Source organism: Lissotriton vulgaris, chromosome 8 (assembly GCF_964263255.1).
Source record: "Lissotriton vulgaris chromosome 8, aLisVul1.2, whole genome shotgun sequence".
Classification (NCBI taxonomy): Eukaryota; Metazoa; Chordata; class Amphibia; order Caudata; family Salamandridae; genus Lissotriton; species Lissotriton vulgaris.
In genome coordinates this window covers 425780889-425800672 of record NC_141696.1, presented here as the reverse complement: position 1 = coordinate 425800672, position 19784 = coordinate 425780889, and the positions used below count along the sequence as shown (strand labels likewise).

The following is a 19784-nucleotide window of genomic DNA, read 5'->3' as shown; positions in this document are numbered from 1 at the left end:
CCACCACAATGGCCCCATTATTTCCCGAATCTTCTGAAAATAATTCTCCCTTAACTTCTATTAACTGTAGTCTGTCAAATTTCTCGAATTCTAATCTGCTACTACCTTGTGTATCCCTGGTAAATCTTCTGCTTTTAATCCTATCTTATGCCAAGCAAAATTGCCACATATTCTTTGCTAAATCTGACAGTCTCTTCGACCTGCTTCCGCCCATTTTGTTGATATATTTTACTGCGGTTATGTTGTCTGTCTTCAATAAAATTGAATTTCCCTTCAACTCATTCCTGAAGCTGTGGAGGGCAAACAACCTGATCTCAACTCTAAACAAGTTGTGTGTTCCTCTTGTTCTACTACATTGCAAACTCCACTAGTCTCCTGCCCAGAGCATATGGGACCCTATCTTGAATTGCTTGCATCTGACTCAAGAATAAAATCTAGTTTTATCCCAAAAAGTCCACTTCCGTTCCAGTCTTCTAATTTTTCCTTACACCATAACTCCTTCTTCGCTTCTTGCTCTTCTTGACTCTGTTGTCCAAGAAGGAGAAGCTGAAGCTGACAATCTCACTTCTTGCCTTATCTTCTTCACGTTCTTCTCCGGTAACTGTAACTGACTTGTTACTGTGCCTACCACAAATCCTAGAAATTCCAACCATTGCGATGGTATTAGTATGGATTTCTCTGAAATTATTATAAACCCCAATGTCTCTAAAAAAAAACCTTCACCAACATCCACTGCTCTTTCAATTCCTCTATACTTTGATACATTATCAACATGTCATCTAAATAAACAGTCACTCCTCTTTCTCTCAGGAAACCCACGCTACTGGTCTGAAAACTTTTAAGAAACACCATGGTTCTGCTGACAGCCCAAATAGAAAACATTGGAATGTGTATAGATGTCCTTTCCTTTTGAACTGTAAATAACATTGACTCTCTTTTGCAATCGGAATTGTGAACTAAGTAACCTTGATATCCATTTCCAACTGCCAATCTAAGTTCTTAAGCTTGACCCTCATAAGTGTATCCTTTCGATTTGAAGTGTTGATATGCAACAAATTGATTTAGATTTCTCAAATTTATCACAGGTTCCAACCCTCTTTCTTTTTTCTCCACCAGAAACCAAGTACTCACAAACCATTTCTGTTCCTCTCCTGTTTTTGTTATTTCATCTTTTGTTATCATTTGTAAAATTTCCTCTTGTACACTTTTTTCTCTTTTTGAAAAATCAGTTAGTTTGGTTCCTTCATTTGGTGTGGTTCTGAGTCAACCTCTATTTGATAACCTTCTATTGTCTTCAACACCCATGGATCTTTTGTCAATTCTCTCTATGGATTTTGGAAAAAATCTTAGCCTTTCTCCCACCTTTTTCGGGATAGAACCAATAAGAGTCCTCGTACTCACCCTGTCCCTGATTAGTATTTTGTCCTTGTCTTCTACCAGATTGACCTCTTTTTCCTCTCCCTCATGGGGATAAAACCTGAGTAACTCTTGGTTCCCTTTATAGTTCCCATAACTCTGGTATCCTGACATTCCATTATTCTGATATACTGACCTATGAGGCTTATAATTGTCTCGGCTAAAGGGTGCCCACTCCTCCTGCCTTCCAATAGAACCTGTTCCCTATACATACTCATTGAGTAGTGAGCTTTATCTAGACTTTTAAAAGTCTGCACATATTTTCTCAGGGATTTTGCCATTCCATCTCCGAAAAATAATCTCTTGGTCTCTTCACTAGACACTTTTCTAGCCAAATCACCCAATTTAGGGTTAATACGCATTAGTACAGTTCTGAGTCTTTCAGCCCGATGCCCCGCATTGGCATTGCCTAAGAAACAAATGTCACGCTGGCACCATCCTCTGAATTAATGTATATTTAAATCATTCCCTTATAAGTATCTTCCACTGTGTCAAAAATCCTAGCCAGTTGACTCAGATATCCAGACCCCTGTCCTGGCACTGCTTTAATGATCTCTCTAAACCCTTTCTTGGGTCCCTCCCCATCTCAAAGAAGATAAGTTCTTAATTCTGGGTCTAGATTAGGTATATGGATAACTTTTCCTTCATCAACGGACTAGAGCACTCTGCCCTCCTATTGTTCCTCTCAGCATTGGGGAGAAGAGTTGGCCTAACTGCTAGGGTCGTTGACCTCGAATCTGAGGAACTGGGTTCGAGTCTCAGCAATGACGCTGAACATCATGTGATTCTCGGCAAATCACTTAATCTCCCTGTGCCTAACAAAAATGATTGTGTCCTCATGTAATGCAATGGTGCTATGTAAAGAGCTCTGATACCCGATTTGGGTCAAGATCGCGCTATAAAAAAATAATTTCAAAAATCATTCTCTAGTGGCCTCCTTATTTTGTTCTTTATATAATTAGACACATAGTCTAAGGGTCTCCAATCGTTACCCCTTGGGTTTCTTATATCCCTCGGTAAAATAATTTGTCTCCAAATTGATCTATAACTGTTATCTCTTTATACTTATTTTTGTTATTGTCATCAAGCTCTTCTTCTAGACAATCTTTATAATCCAAATCTAGGATATATTTATCCACTTTGCATGTTTCCCCTGTCCTTTCTATTCCGTCCTTTGGATCAAATTCACTCTGTGTTAAACTGACTTTTCTTTGTGCAACTTGGGACACCAACTCTTTCTGTGCCTCTTTGGACTCCTTTCTTTTTGGACATTACTGCCATATTTTTCATTTTCTTTATACATTTCCCTACTGGACCTCTATTCAGATCCTCCTCATCAGATCTAGAAAAATATTCCTCATCGTCTACGTTTCCTTTTTAGGTCTCGCGCCTAGCGTTGCAGTGCACAGCACTCCTCGTGCAGCGCAAGACCTCTTGTACGGGGTTCTGAAAGCTGACCACACGCTTGTGCGTGTGATCAGGCTTTCGCTCGCGGCCATTGGCTTGAGCTTGTTTTTTTACACAAATAAGGCACGCAATTGGGCAAAGGCGGGACATTGTCCCGCCTTTGCTCCGCCCATTCCTGCCAGTGTCTAGTACGCGTTCACCACGCTCCTTCCCCCCCGCTCCTCTGGTACTAGCGAGAGCTCTGCGTTCCCCCCATTTGAACTTCCAGCGTTAGCAGCCATACCTTAGGGCATCTCAAGTTGCCAGTGTTCGCTGACACCCTTTCAGTGCCTCCCCCGCCCTCCCACCTTTCCGAGGGCGCCTGTTCCCAGCACTTCCCCATCTCGTGCGCAGCTGGGAAAGGGGCTTTAGCAATGGCCCGCTTGTTTATTCACTCACTGTCATTACCAAAGCCCCTGTCCCACCGTCTACTTGTTTGCCATGGCGCAGTCAGTAGACGCTGCAGTGCAGTATACTTGCGGCGCCTCAGCCTGGGTCAGCGTCCACCTCCTCTCGGCACAACAGCCAGCCAGGGCCCTGCTCTCCTCATGCAGTGGCACTGAATTTGGTGGTCTCCACAACTCGCCTGCTTCACTTTACTTGCATTGTGTTAAGTGCAATGTGTGAGTGGCAAGCCACAGGTTCGGATCCTTTCAACCTGCAGAGCTCGATAAAGCGCGTAGTGCAGTGTTGAAATTGGTAATTGCAACATTGTTTATTTACAGTGCTAAGAAACAACGGCGATGCAGTAATAAGCACCTACTAAAGCTAGCAGCATAAGTTGTTTACAGTGCCAAGAAATGGCAACATTACAGTAGCAGGCGCTGTATGAAAAGTACGTTATTGCCTACTAGGAAGTGAAAGGGTTGAAACTGGCTCAGTACCTAAAAGGAGTCAGTAACCCCTTTCGGAGGCTTCCGCTAACGGCGCCAAGAGACCTCGGTATTTGCGCGCTCTATGAACTTTGTACTTACTCATGCAGAGGGTGGTGCCTGTTCACCCGCTACTGGAGTGGATGACACGGGCTTCAGGTGTGCCCCGCTCATGTTTGGATAAAAGGTGGGTATGTCAAGCCATCGTGCATCATGCTGCATTTAGAAGGTGGCATCAGAGCAATGGAGTGGCTGTGGCGAACAAGGGCGAACCGACGAGACCTACAGCATCCACTTTATTTCAGGGCGAGCAGCACGCGCACCGTGGCACGGCTCGGTGGGCCCGGGCCTGCATTGCGGCCTAGAGAACCTTGTACTTTAAGGAGAGACGTCCGTTCCCCTGTTACACTTTAAAGGACACATACGTGTTTTATACAGGTGACTCGGACCCTAAGCCATCCAAACACTACAGTAACAAACGCTACTTTTCCCAAAAAGAGTGGCGCCGGCACTCCCTACTACTAAGGGACACTTAACGGGGTTCCTGGGAATTTTGAGCAGTGCTTACGGGTGGTGTCGGCACTTGTGCAGTGCACACCAGCCACAAGTGACAATATGAACCGCCAGCGAGCGCGCACAAACAAAGCTGCTGTGTGTAGTTGGTGCAGTTTGGGCGGCGGCGATGAGCGATGCCCCATGAGCCCTGTACCTGCAGACACTCCCTACTACTGGAGAGGGGGCTGTGCGAGGGACACGTAACAGGGTTCTTGAGACTTTTGAGCAGTGCGTATGGGTGTTGTAGGCACTTGTGCAGTGCACACCAGCCACAAGTGACAATATGAACCGCCAGCGTGCGAGTACAAACGAAGCTGCCGTGTGTAGTTGGCGCGGCGGTGATGAGCGATGCCCCATAAGTCCTGTACCTCCATCACCGTCCTTTCATTCACGTCCCTCCATATTGCACGTCCCAGCGAGATCCGCCATCTTAGCTGGACGTATTTCCAAAACGCAGCAATTTCTCGCTCCTCCCTGCAAGTAAAAGGCATCGAGTTGGCACCATTTGAAACGTGCAGAAACATGCCACCAGGGCCTTGCCAGTGCGCTCCCGCGGCCAGGGCGCAGTGCTCTGGCTTACCATAAACAGGTGTGGTTTCGGGTCTCTGACTCTGGAGTTTGTTCGGCTCGGTTGGCGTGTGTTGGGATGGTCAAGGAGAACATTTGCAGACTGTAAACTCTAGCTCGGGTTAGGCACCGATCATCCCTGCATAGAGTACGGGACTGTGAAGTGCCACTGCGTGTCCCCCTATCCACTGAACTGCAGGCTGGGGCACTCCTCAGCCCTCCAAGGGGGGCAGCGCAGATGCACACACTAGACCGTACTCTGGGAAGTGCTGCTGTCCTGTTGAAAGAAGTTGTCCACCAACCGTGGAACTGAGCGACCTGAGCTCTAGTCCCTGCTCTCCTGCTTGGTAAGGGTATGTGATCCTGGGCAGATAACGTGACTTTTTGTGCCTAAACTCTCTTCTCAGTCGAAGTTTATTTTAATAACACTGGATTGCCGGGCACTTATGAAGCCCACGTGCCATTAAACAGTCTATGCAACGTGAAACTAGTTGAGAACATTAAAAAGGTGCACTTTACCTACACCAACGAGCGGGTACCCATATACTATATGTACAGTGTGCACAGGGAAGCTGCTGAACAGTTCCACAGACGCCTCAGAGCAGTAGTGGGCGCAGTGTAAGGGGTGCAGTTCTCTGCTCAGTGACAGGCCAACAGCAAGTCATAATCTCTTTGGAAATATCACCACAGTTAGGGAGCCTATCTTATTTTTTTTAATGTATTTATAAAGTTTTATATAGCGCGAACAAGACCCTTGCGGGTATCAGAGTGCTTTACAATAATCAAGGCTTCAGTATCTGTGCTAGTGGTGGTGGTAAGCCCGAGGAAACATGATTTGTCCAGTATCAGACAATCTATTGCGTGGTTGGGTGTCGGTGGAGGAGGAAGGGAAAGGGGTGCAATCTGAACACTAGTGCATGTGGCTTGTTTGCACTTCTTGCTCAATTTCCATTTTTGTCATTTTTCTCTTGCACAGAAGTGATTGTTTATAGAATAAACACTGCGAAAAGCCTTTACATGCAATATGGCATTGTAAATGACAATGCCTTTTATGTATGTGTTAAGAAAACCTGCAAAGTACAAAGTGTGTATTTACGGACCGCTTGCAGGTTTTCAAAACACATATTAAAAGGCATTGTCATTTACAATGGCAAAAGTTCAAACTCTCGCAAATGCGAGACCTATTGCATTGCAAATGCTTGTTTACTTAATACCTGTTTTACTGTTTCCTGAACTACATCATGTAGTTGCTGACTGATAATTGTTTTAAATTATGCACTCATGGCTTGACTCTTCAATGCTTTTCTGAGTCATTGTGACTATTTTTGTTATTTTCCTATATAATATTATGTATTCCTTTTTTTCTAGGCTTTGTGTTCTTCCTGTCGAAACTGCTTGTAATTAACTCAACCACCACTCCGAACCATTTCCTGCAACGAACATTAAACTGAAGTGTTTCATTGCTTTGAAAACATGCTTTGCATGCCACATTCTTTTCAAAACAAAGCCAAATGTTGAAAAAATATGCCAAAATTCCTTTAAAAACAAACATTCTGACCAGAAAAATCAGATGTGTATGCACTGACGTGTGGAAAGCTCTATTTTCTACAGATAGAAGTGTCAGACTTGTCCGACGCTTCCATATGGTTGTCCTGCAAAAATGGCTGCCTTTTGCCTGATCGCGTCCGACATCTTAGAATCGAAGAGCAAGACCATTCAAACCGCTCTCAGGTGCACCCCTACATGGCGTTTGAAACACAACATTGACCATAAACTGGCCCTTTAAGTTGGTCACCATTTTATCTACTTGTTTTAGAAGTCCGGCACATTTTAAACCTAAAATGACTTTATACTTCATTCCTTTGTAAAAAAAAAAAAAATATATTGTTTGCTAATAACCTTTAACCTGTTTACTGTGGCAGCAATTCTGCAGTGGTGTGGGCGTTCCATTGCGAGGGCGGGGCCTCGTCGGCCAACGGACGTGCGCTGCATTATAGAGGTAGTGCTCGCGACAGCCGTTGGCCGACGACCGCACACCAGGGGTTAAAAGAAGACAGAAACTTTTTCAAAATACATTTAAAAAACAAGCACTATCACCCATAAATTGGGTATTATCTACAGCACAGTGCAATTTTAAACAAATCGTCCTTTAAATTAGTATAACTCACAACTAATGATAATTATCTGCTCAGAATCAACAAACCAAAGAGGAGGAATATGGAGGACAAGAAGTGTTTATGGGACCGAGGATTCTCTGTTTCATTGTGATGTGTTCTAGTTCTGTTTTGAAAGCTTTTAAAAAGTTTCTGCTCGGGTGTAAATAAATGTTTATTTATAATGCTGGCCTCCTGTCTTGACCTAAAATAGTTGAACTCTGCATTGTTTCGTTTTTCTATAGAAAGTCTTGTATCCTTTAGTTCTGAGTGATCCTTTATCTTAATAGGATTATTTGCTGTGTTTCAGTGTACTTCAAGCTATCAGAAAGACTGTGTGCGACTGGGAAGCAGGACGGGAACCGTTTAATGATCCAGCTTTAAGGGGAGAAAAAGACCCTAAAAGTGGATTTGACATCAAAGTTCCAAGACGAGCAGTGGGGCCGTCTAGTACTCAGGTATTCTTGTTTTTATGATCATGATTGCAACCGTTTTGAGAATTCTCTGCATAATTCTCATTCAGTATCAAGGAAAGTTTGGTTATTCATGTGTAAAATATTAACTCCACTGTGAGGCACTTGGGAAGAGGAAAAAAACTATAAAATATTAAGCATTTGGGATTGACGGCTCCCTCAAAGTTTTACTTGCAGGGTGGCAAAGAATATCTTTCCCATCTCATTTCCTGATTTTGTCATCCCAACATTTGTATAAGTATGATTTCTGGTATTTCAGATGGGGTCAAGTGTAAAGATTTAAAGCAGATTTCAAACAAATTGTAGTTGTTTCAGAAATGTCTTTATCCATAATTCATGCTTTCCAACATCTACGCCTTTGTGGGGCTACTGGACCAATACCTAGTTTTAAAATGTGTTGTTTAGTCATCCCTACCAGTTTTGGCGAATTGCTTTTGCAAGATATTGGCTGCCATAGTGTAAAGAAACATGCAAAAACTCCAGTAACCTTTTAGCATGCAATTTAACAATATCGAATTGGTAATCTGGCATTTTAGTCACCATTCTGAGGTGTTTCCACACCTTCTGTCACCGGGTTTATTATGTTAACGGAATCCTTTTTTTGTGATCATAATGCTTATGCTCTCTACATGATAGATGCCCATTAATTGTTGGGAACTTTTGATATGAACTCATGATACTCTACCTTTCTGCTAAACTTGCTTTAATAGGAAACTTGGAAGAGGAAGTATAATGTAATTTAAAACTTTTAATGGTATTATTGATGTGTGCATCTTTTGCTTATTGAATTAACCACCAGTCTCTACTCTTAAAATATCAGTATACATAAAGACCGTAGCTGGCTGGTGTACATTGATACAATTCTGTATTTGGTGATTCTGTCCATCTTTGCGTTTTGGTAGTTATCTTTTTAGTTTAGCACCTATCATAAAATGTCTCCACTATAAATTCTAATTTATCTGAGAGTGTTGACTTGCCTTTAATGTGCTGATTGCATTGTTTGTAGCCCAGGAAAACGTAGACCACCATGCTTTGGTAATGGGAACAGCTGTGTACTGCTACATGCTTGTGTGGTGGCTTTTAGTTCTGTAATGCACTAACTTCTGTTTTTTCTCTGCTTTTCATACCTTTCCCCATCCTCTCGCCTCTTGCTTACCCTGCTATTCATCTCTGCTTGTCATACCTTTTGCCGCCCTTTTACCTGCCTCTAACCCTTGTGTACCCATTAATGGACCCTTTCCCTGCTTTTCCCGTCTGTTGGTTTTAGCTCTACATGGTGCGCACTATGACAGAGTCCTTAAACTCTCCTGAGCTGTTGAAGCAGGTTAGGTCTCTGGGAATGGACAAATTAATGCATGTGATACACAAGTTTCTGAGAGAGTCCTACACCTATCCACCTCTTTTAAACTTTGGTGGTAAGAGATTACTTATTTATTCCTTCGCATTGTGAAACTGTGGTGTACTGTTTCACTACAAATCTTACCTTTCTGTGATAAGGTTACTTCATTGGTTTTGCTTTGCCACAACCTACCTTGGGGATAGAAAACTAGACACTGGATTGTTTGCCAGCCTCTGTGAAGAGAACGAACAGTCATATGTGGGATGAAGAGTACCTGGGAGTATTGGTTCGGGTTTGGCTGCTCAACTTTGTCCTTTTCTGAAGAACCAAGTCAGCAGAATTGCCTATTCTTCACAGAAATATTTGAAGTGGAACAGTCACTTGAATTATTATATGTCACAAAATGTTTTCAGACTAATGAGCAATGTATATTTTCCTTTTTTTCTCCCCACCCTTTTTCCGGTGTGAATATTTTGTGTTGTTAACTATACAGCTGTACATGGTGAGAACTATGTTAGAATCCCTCATTGCTGACAAAAGTGGCTCCAAGAAAACTATGCGAAGTAGCCTTGAGGGGCCCACCATATTGGACATAGAGAAATTTCACCGCGAGTCTTTCTTCTACACCCACTTGATAAATTTCAGTGGTAAGATACAGCCAATTTGTGTCCAGCCAGCATGTGCTAACATCTCTAACAGGGTTAGGGGAATGTTTCCGATTGCCAAAGCTTCCTCTGTTCTTTTGCTCATGGGTTTCACTTTCCTATGTGCATGGACTATTCCCATTTGCATTCTCACTGTGACATACACTGTATGATGTATGGAATGTGCAAATCTGAGCGCTGGACTGGCAAGTGCATGTTCCTTTTTGAAGCTGCTCTTTATTATTTAAGCAAAGCACATGTTTATGTCACATGACAGCCTAACTGTGCTTAATTGTTTGGTCTGGCTCAGTTCAGAATAGTAGCCGAAATTCTCAAACTTGGGTGAATGGTCCTTACTTTTGCAGAACCATTGTTTTACTGGCTTGCTTCGTGTGTGCCAATTAGGAACACTGGAAGTGAAATACAGAGCCACCGCTGAAGCTTATGTCACAGCTCTAAATGTTCTAGCTCAGGATGAGTTTTAATCATGCCACTGTATATCTGCATGTGTGCTATCCATAAAGCATTTCTCTATCATTGTAATCGGAAACATGCAAAATCCGACATTGTGTTTCTTGTCTGTCCTTAACACTTTGTAGTGTCTTTTTTTATGTTGTGTCTTTTGATACTAGTGCTGTCTTTTACCTTAGAGTGTGCTAATACACATTCTAGTAGCTTGAAAGTATGTGTATGTTTATTAACAGTGAACTAAAATAACTTTCTTTCATGTTAATCTTCTGGAGATTTTTTTCGAGTCATATGTTGCAGTAATTCATTCTTGTCATGGGTGTCGTTTTCTTTTCAGATTCAATATATTTTATGGTTCAACTCTTTTTATTAGCAAGTTTATCATTGCATGATAGTGGGAGCAAACCAACCAAGAGGCGGTGCAGCACCCCGAGAATTGCATCCTATAAACAGAGTAATCCCCCTTTTACCCCCAGGGGTACTCTCTACAAATTTCCTATACTATAAAGCACACAGTGAATCTAATGGGGACCTCCTAGGTGTCCCTTGTGGGCTGTGTGGGTTCGTCTAGATCTATCACTCGCAGGAGTTTCAAGTATTTGGGGCAAGTCAACTCCTGGAATTTATTAGAAATGAGCCACATGCAAGAGCCAGAGTTCCTTGAAGGAAGGTCCCTGAGCGGTGAGGGTTAAGGTGAGCTTCTCCATACCCAGCAAATACCAGAGCTGGCAAAGCCACCCAGGGTGAGTTGAAAGTGCATCTGTGCCCCAATGAGCGAGGGTGTTTTGGAGGGCCGCCCCCCAATGCCAAACCGATTTGTTGTCCCCTGCGGGATTTAATCAGGAAAGTAAGGACATTAGGGAGACCCAGGATGACTTGTGCTGGAAATTGAAGTATTTTTGTGTAGATGTGTGTGTCCATCTTTCAGGATTTCCTCCCAGTATTGTGTGAGTTTAGGGCATTCCAAACGCAAATGTACCAGTATCCCAGGGGAGCCACAGTGCCACCAACGATCCGTGCTATCAGTGGGATTACCCTTGTGCAGACTCACTGGGGTAAGGTACAAGTATGAGTCGATTTTGTTTTAGCTTTCTCAATACTGGCTGCAGTCCGCAACATGAGGGGCACCCGGTGGTACACCTCTTCCCATTCCTTAGCAGTGAGCAGTCTCCCCCACTCCAATTCCCAGTGTTTCTGTCCTGGTGTCTCAGGTGCTGAAGGTATTTGTTGCAAAATGCCATAAAGGGCGATGGTAAGGTGTTTGCCGTTAGTTTTGTGATGAGACATTTAAAGCCATGAGGCGCCGCTGTGCTCCAACACGCACCTCTGCGTTTACCCAGTATTCAGTACCTTTTAAGTAATTCTCCGTCACTAACAGTGGATCCTCCGAAACCTTTACATGGTAGTACTTCAGATTTTGGTGGACATTAGTTTTATTTTTCCCATGTGAGAAGCTCTCTCGAGCAGTACATATATGGAATATACCCCTATCCTTTGGCAGGCCATCTGAATATCTTGTGTGGTCATCCTGTGCTGCCAACTGGCAGTGTTGAGTATATTTAAAGATAATACATTATCTGGCCGCCCTCCTACTTTACAAAACAAGGAATAAAGCAAGACAACTGATGGGTACGAGAATTCATTAGGACCAAAGATTTTAAATAGAAATAAAGACTTTATAGGCTTGCTCATTATTACATTTGTCTTCTGCTCAATGTGTTCTTAGCTCTTTTTTTAGATTCAGATGTAGTACTGAGGGAGGTCTGTTAGATGTTAGTGACACTTTTCAGGATAAGCTTGTGCTTGGCAGCATCTGAGTAGGTGATTCCGATTTATAACAAATGTATCTCCGTTTGTGCCATGCAAGTCTTCCTATTTACAATTTTGCTTTGTATTCTAATTGAATTGAGATGGCTTCCTTTTATTGCTGTGCAGTAGAATTATCTGACTGGTGGTCAGAGCCTTTGGATTTTTCACTTACCTAATCGTGAAGAATTTTTTAACAAATCATGAGAAAATGGTGTTTATGGTATTTTGGATGTTCAGCTCAAGTGAGCAACCAGGATTCTTATATATATAGATATAGATATAGATATAGATATAGATGTATACTCAACCTAGCATAACTGGAGCTCCATGACAGATGCCTCATTAGCAAATGCATGCCATGTACAACTCAGTGATATGCAATCCATTTTGCTGCACAGATTTTTAATCAAGCTATTTGCATTGTTTGTCTCGGACATTCCAATGTTTTCAAGAAGCTCTCTGGTGTCCATTAAGCCATTTTCATCTAAGGTTAGAAACCACCCGATATATAGTCTAGATCCTAGAAAGTATCTGATGTGTGTGCATCTGACTTAAACATGTTTTGCCTGTGGGGGTTACTCCTTTTGATATTAATCACAACAGGGCTGTAGAAGTTTCTTGTAAATCCTCTGGCGTTGTCCAGGGGTTATTAAAAGGAATGAGAATATTCAAAGACAACGATTGTATTCAGGAAAAACCTTTACTTTTTCTCTAGGGGATCTTCATCGTTAGTCATAAGCACTGCAGTGTCCTGCCACGTGTGAAAGAATACAATTAAAGCTCTTTGTATAACTGTTTACTTCTATTGGCACTATTTTTTGCAGGGAATTAATTTCTAAGTTATTCTTACATTAAAGCATTGTTAGATTCAACATAGGTATCCTAAGTGCTTTACACTACTGGACTTCTAGCTGCTCCGTATGATGTGGTGTAATGCATGCATTATTGTACATATAAGCATTAGAACACCCACATGTCCTTTGTACTCTCTTTTACTAAAGTAAGAAAGTAATGCTGTTCTGATATTTGTTCAAGAAACTCTACAGCAGTGCTGTGACCTGTCCCAGCTGTGGTTCAGAGAGTTCTTTCTGGAGCTGACGATGGGAAGGCGGATCCAGTTTCCCATTGACATGTCCATGCCTTGGATTTTGACTGACCACATCCTTGAGTCCAAAGAGGCGTCCATGATGGAGTAAGACCCACTCGTTAATTGATTACTCTAAATGTACTTTTCTTGTGTTTGGTGTAGTGCGAATTCCAGATTGTAACAGAACTGTTATTTGCTTTCAAGTGTTTGCTTAAATCTTAGAGACTAACTCATTGCGAAGTGTTTGTTGCACAAAGTGAGGTAGAACCTGTAAGTTTAAAACAAAATGTCCAGTAGTCTCACTTATTTTGAAGCCCTCTCTTTAAAAGTGAATCCTCTCGCCTATGTTGTATAATAAAAATTTCATTCTTCCATTGTTTTTTATTATTGTTTAACATATTTTCTGAAAAGTGGTTGTCACAGAAAAAGAATTTGAATGCTGAACAGGAAACACAAAATACTGTAATAGAACACATATAAGCCATAGAAATTACCAGAAAAGACCAATCAATCATTTCACAGAAAATTTCTATTTATAATTAAACAGAAATCTGGCAAATAAAAACTATTCTTAAACGAAAGACAAACTTTCAGGCAACATGGCATACAGTGGCACAGTAGTCCATCAAATGTTGACAACATAGGAGAGATTGTAATTCTTTCAAAAAAGGTACGTTCTTGGCTAGACACTGATCCAGATGAACGATGTTTTATGTTCACAACGAAGACACACAAAAAGCTAGGCTCAAATTTAAACGTGACTCTTGCTAGGTCTTGTAATTATTATGCCACATAGCTTGGTTTCTAAGAAAACACGCTTGCAAGGTTTCAAAACCATAGACCTTTAAAAATACAATCTAATGATAATCAATAGGGGCAAAGATAAAGGTAGGATGAGCAAACAAATGTCTTCGCTACTCAGAATTAAACATACATGGTGCACCACCTGAGTATCAGCCGCCCTAGCCCTAGACCTGAATTCTGAAGACAGAACAAGAAGAGCAAAGAAATTCATGGAGATTGATAAATCACATCCAAAGGCAAGCTTTTCTACACATTTATAAAGAATAAAGGAATGTCTTTGGTCAGTGCTTCTATAAGTGAGCAAGTTGTAGGTGTTACTCTTTCTTTTGAATGGAGTTGAATTTGGCCTATTTCTGTGACTTGTCTTAGCACACCTTTCTCCATTTACTACATTAAGTAACATAAGGTGGGTGTCACTTGGGATACTTTAGCAAGTGAGCTACTTAAAATACAATAAATATAAAAGGAATGTTTTATACTGGCTGGAATATTTATTGCTCAAGCTTCATGAACTGCATCCTGCCTAATGACATTCCCTGGGGCCATGGGTAACTTAGGGTCTGAATCTGCATACATTTGTTATCATGAATCATAGCCAGTTTGTACCCAGAAAAATAGATATTATCATCACCCTTACCAATAAGTAAGGGATTACAGCAAAAGGTGTAAAAGCAATTGCGAAACAGCAGTAAGCAGTTCTCTGCACTGGTGCTGGTGCCGATTAATTAGAGGCATAGTTAGGAATTATTTTTTTGTCGTTGCTCACTTTTGGCATGTTGTTACCGCTGCCTTGGGTACAAAATCTTTCTTTGATGTTAGCTGTTCATAAATGTGTGGTTTTGCCACAATATATTGAGCTGTGTTCTCTTCCAAGTTAGCCTTTTGCCCTTTCTCAAGCCCTGCCACATTTTCTGAAAGCTCGTTATGGTGGTGTTGAGTTACCACCCAATCGCGCACTGTTCACGTGGCGCTGTGGCGCTTTATGGAATCTTGTTAAATCAAACTATGTTCTAAACCACTATTGTCTTATATTCCACTCTTTTATTTTTCTTTTTCTTTAACTCATATTGTTTTTCATATGAATCGTGGTTACATTTTTTTAAACATCATACACAATACTATTTCATTATTGACATATATTCCATGTACATCAATTTATACTTGGCACATATAACATAATACTTTTGTTCAACATTTTACGAATGAGCCCAATGCATTTCGGCACTCGTGTGTGCCTTCATCAGGGGCAGTATCTATAAAAGAAAATTGAAAAAACATGGTGTGAGTGTCAATTTCTGGTGGGGGGTTGTGAATGTATAACCGTAATGTTTGCGTACCTGATTCTTGGGGTAATGTGTGACCTTAGTCCTGTCCCTCAGTATAGCTCTTATATCTGTATTGAAAACATAAGTACAAACCACTATATAATGATGTCATCTACTCTTATGTAAGAGTTATCAGTTTGCCTAAGGTTATCTTACATACCTTAAAAGTTGGTGTCTCAAATCTCTGAAAAAATAGTGGGCAAAAAAACCTTCAGTATATATATCTGTTTAGATAGACCATCTTTCTGTATGGTTAGTTTTCCACATACCTGATTAAATGTGCCTCAGGTTTCTGAAATATACAAATCATTCCTACGTTTTAGTTTTGAATGACAGTAAATACATCTAAAATAACCGGCATGCGATGGCTTGCCGTGTTTACCTGTTCTGTGTTCTTTGTTATCCCGATCTAAAAAAAACGAAAAATGACAGTATAAGCACCCTCATCGGTTATTACCAAGTCTGTTGCTCAGTCCTGATATAAATATCCCTGTCGTACCTGAGGTTAACGTGGTGTCTGCTCTGAATAATTCCCGCACTCCGCACTAGCGTCTATGTCCTCCGGTCCCTGTTTATCTGCTAATTCCGTTTAACTCCGCGTCAGTTTCGCGGAGTTTCATTAGATGACGGACTATGCGCCCGTATGGCTAGGGTAGTGCAAATATATGGCGGCCATCTTAGACCGGGTTTGCGAGTCCATAGGTGGATCGGATTCGTGATTACGTTGTTTGGATGTGCAATTAAACTCCTGTCTCATTCGTTTAACTGCTAAATAATCTTGTTATTCTAACGTTGCCATGGCTCCTAGTTATTTTATAGTGTCTTTTGCTGTGTCCTAAGCTAGTTTGGATATGTGGCGGCCATTTTGGAAAGGGTTTCCGAGTCCACTGGTGGATCGAATTCATGATCACGTTGTCTAAATGAGCAAATAGACTCTAATCTCATTCGTATAACTGATGACTAATATCACCATTCTGATAATGCCATGGTTCCTAATGACTGTATTGGATCAACAATCGAACTGTTGGCTCATACGTTTGGCTAATGAGTGCTTATGTTATTCTGACAGTGCCATAGTGGTATAGTTCTCCTACCCTATTCAACCAAAGTGTTCCCCTGCCCTATTCAACCCATGTGTTACATCAGGGTGTTGTTACGGAATCTAGTGTATAGAGTGTATAGTAACTCATTAAAATGATGCTAGGTGGTACTGGGACAGTTGTCCACTGGCTTCAAATGTGTCTGCTATGAGTCTCTAGGGACTGTTTATAGTTCTAGTGTATTCTCACTTGTAATACTTCATTCGGAATCTGTAGTGGGACTTAGGGTGTGAATCAATATGTCTCAGGTTATACTGTGCGTCATTCGGAAATCTGTAGTGGGACTTGGTGAGTGAATCTATATGCATCTGATTATACTGTTCATCAGAACATCATACCAACCATTACAACTTATTTATGATCTACTCAATAGTGATATCACTGGTTTTGTCTAACAGTTACATTACCCTAATCACAAAATGTAATTGTTCTTGATGAATATATAAGTTGCTCTGGTCTATTATGGCAAAATGTCTCTCTGTTGGTTCTGGTGCAGTTATTCCTACAGATAACACGCTAGATCGTACTTGTCATTGAGACCTACAGGTATCATTGTGTTTAGATATTTTATCCAGAAGAGTTCACGTTGTAGTAGTTTCTGATGATTGTTCACGCCTTGTTTCAATGGTACTTGTTCGAGAATTTGAAATCTGAGTTGGGATATGCTGTGTTTCTCTGTGATCCAATGTTGTACCAATGGCGAAGTCAAGGTGTTATTCCGGATTCGGCTTTTGTGTTCCGTTATCCGCACTTTTACTTTTCTCTCAGTCTTTCCTATGTACATTCTTCCACATGGACACTTGATTCCATAAACCACGTTTTGCGTGTTGCAATCGCTTGTGTGTCTCAAACGTATCTGTTTGCCTGTTGTTGGGTGAACACATGTATCTCCTATTATTGCATTATTGCAGTTCGTGCAGTTATGACATCGAATTGTTCCTCTGTGGGTAGAAGTTTCTTCTGATTGATGTTTAAGTTTCAATTTCTCCTTTAGATTCATTCCTCGAGTGTACGCATGCAGTGGCAATTCCTTGAACAATCCTTTGAAATCCGGTTCTGAGGATAGTAACTCCCATCTTTTGTTAATGATGTTTTTGATTTTGTGTGATTGGGTGGTGTATTTTGTTACAAATACCATCCTGTCCTGTTGTTTCCTTGGTCTTGGTTGTAACAGTGTTATTCTGTCCATGGTGGACACTTTTGCTATCTGCTCCTGTAATATGGCTTTTGGATATCCTCTTTCCTCATATCTCTGAACTTGCCTTTGCACTGTGGTCTCATATGTCTGCAGGTTTGAACATATTTGTTTGATGCGGATAAATTGAGATAGTGGTACATTTTTGATCAAGCTCCTCGGATGGAAGCTTGTATAAATTAGGGCACTGTTTCGATCCGTGGGTTTTGTGTACAATTCAGTGTTGAATCCATTGTCCCTTTTGGTGATTCTGACGTCAAGAAAATCTATTGAATCATTATTTATTTTGTGAGTGAATTGTATTCTGGTCTCCACCTGGTTCAGCTTTCTTATTAGTTGTTCTAGTTTTGCCTGTGTGTCGTCCCAAATTAGAAAAATGTCATCTATGAAACGACAATAAAACTTTACATGTGTCCATTCATTCCAACTCATCATAGTCTGTGACTCAAATTGAGCCATAAAGGTGTTAGCGTATGCTGGGGCCCCAGCAAAGCCCATGGATGTTCCAGTCAATTGGGCAAAAAATGTGTCTTTCCAAATAAAATAACTATTGTGAAGGCAAAATTTCACTAGTTGCAACAATAGCATCTTTTTGTCTGTTGTTATGTTTTCCAGTTTTAACAATGCCCACTCAACCGCTTCAAGTCCTGCTGCATGTGGTATTGATGTGTAGAGTGCGACCACATCTATTGTGCACAGTATCCAATGTTCTTGATAACCTTCCTCTGTCCAAGCTAATTTATTCAAGAAGTCTGTTGTATCTCTGATATATGAGCCCCATTGTTGAACAAATTTCTGTAAATAGTGATCAATGTATTGTCCAATAGGATCAAATATAGATCCACATCCTGACACTATTGGTCTGAACGGTGGGTTGGTTGGGTGTTTGTGGATCTTGGGGATCATATATATCCGTGGTCTTCTTGGATTATTAGCTGTAAGGAACGCTACTGTGTCATCATCCACTATTTCATTTGTCCTGGCTGTTTGCAATATGCCTTGTAGCATCCTTTGGAGAGCTGGTGTGGGATCTGCTGTCAACTGAAGATATGTTTCTTGGTCTAAGACATGTTCATTGACTTTGTGCTCATAGTACTGGGTGTCCATTAATACTAATGCTCCCCCCTTGTCAGCAGGTTGTATGGTTAGTTTTGCGTCATTAGTCAAGTTATTGTATCTTTTCCTCTTGAAATCCAATGTCTTTAAATCATTTTTCACCATGATTTCGAAGGTGTCTAGCATTTTGTGCGAAATTGGTGCTTGAAATGTGCTTTTCGGCTTGAATTGTTTACCAGTGTGTTCCATCCGGACATCACTTGATTCTACTATATTGCCAAAATAATGCTTGAGTTTCAATGATCTCATGAACCTGAACAAAGCTCCTTCGGTTTCCAATTCATTTGCCGGTGTGGTAGGCACAAATGTTAGACCTTTATTTAGTGTTGTTATTTGTTGTTTAGACAACGTTGTAGATGAAATGTTTATTATTAGACTACTGTCCGTCCACTTCGTAGAGCTTTGCCTGCCACTTCCTCTCCTTGTTTTGCGCTTGTAATTAATGATGTGGTTTGCATCGTAGGTGGTTGACCTTGATCCTGGTCCTGTGACAAAAAAGCTGTTTGTCTACTTGTTGTGGCATGTTGACTACTTTCAGTTGTTAATATAACTCCTTCTTGTGTCGCTCGAACTGGTCCTCTTTGTATAGATGTCTCTTTGTCAGTGACCAGACTTTCTTCAGAGGAGTGTTGGGCCGGTGCTGTTCTCTTTGTGGGTACAAACTTACGGCGGGCATAGATGTCAGCCCATGTATAAACCTCATTCAGTTTATAATCTATGGTGTCGCGTTTGTACTTGCGTAGCTTCCCTTCTTGTAGTTCCTTTTCGTATGCGTCTAATTTGAGATTAATGCCCTCAAGATTTATTCTCCATGTGTCCGCCTCCATTCTGCTTTCCAATTCCGATTTCAAGGTGTATATTTCATCTTCCAATTCCTGTATAGTTTTGGCCAATTCTTCTATGATGAGTAATATTAAATCCAGTGAACATTTATTTAGGATACTATACCACTTATCCATAAACTTCGTGTTGAGGTTAAATCTAAACAGCATAGGTTTTATTGACAGTCGTAATCCTCTGGGTATGCGTTTGGCTCTGTGATATTGGATGAGGGTTGATGCGTGCATCCTCTGGTTTACTTGTCTACGTGTGATGTATTCCAGTTGTCTAAGTTGTTGGCTGACGGACCCCCCGTGAGCATCCATGTTCCTTGCTTCCTTTATTAGTTTGTAGATTTGATCTGCTTCATCATTCGTATATGCCAATGTGTTGGCCCTATTGTCCGTGATAGCTGTGATATTTTCAAACTGCATCTTTATCCCTTGGGTGCCTCCTTACTGTGACTGTTTTGTAAAGAATAGAAGGGTTGTAGGAGCACTCCGAATTTCTCTGAGTTTTTCTATTTGTTTACACTGGTGCTGCGATTGTTAAGGGTTGTCAATCCTGGTTATGAAAGCTCGTTATGGTGGAGGACT

At 41.1% G+C, this 19784-nt stretch overlaps 1 protein-coding gene across 2 annotated transcripts in view; it reads left to right on the top strand.

Annotated features, from left to right (window-relative positions):
* LOC147697124 (cytoplasmic FMR1-interacting protein 1) overlaps nucleotides 1-19784 on the top strand; it is a 533654-nt gene that overhangs the window by 165573 nt on the left and 348297 nt on the right. The window contains exons 15-17 of one of the 2 annotated variants that reach the window (XM_086934191.1): nucleotides 7320-7467; nucleotides 9315-9468; nucleotides 12778-12934. In XM_086934191.1, the coding sequence (XP_086790317.1) occupies nucleotides 7320-7467; nucleotides 9315-9468; nucleotides 12778-12934 (459 nt within the window). Of the gene's footprint in view, nucleotides 1-7319; nucleotides 7468-8749; nucleotides 8898-9314; nucleotides 9469-12777; nucleotides 12935-19784 lie in introns of both variants that reach the window. The other variant, XM_086934192.1, reaches the window with a different exon arrangement.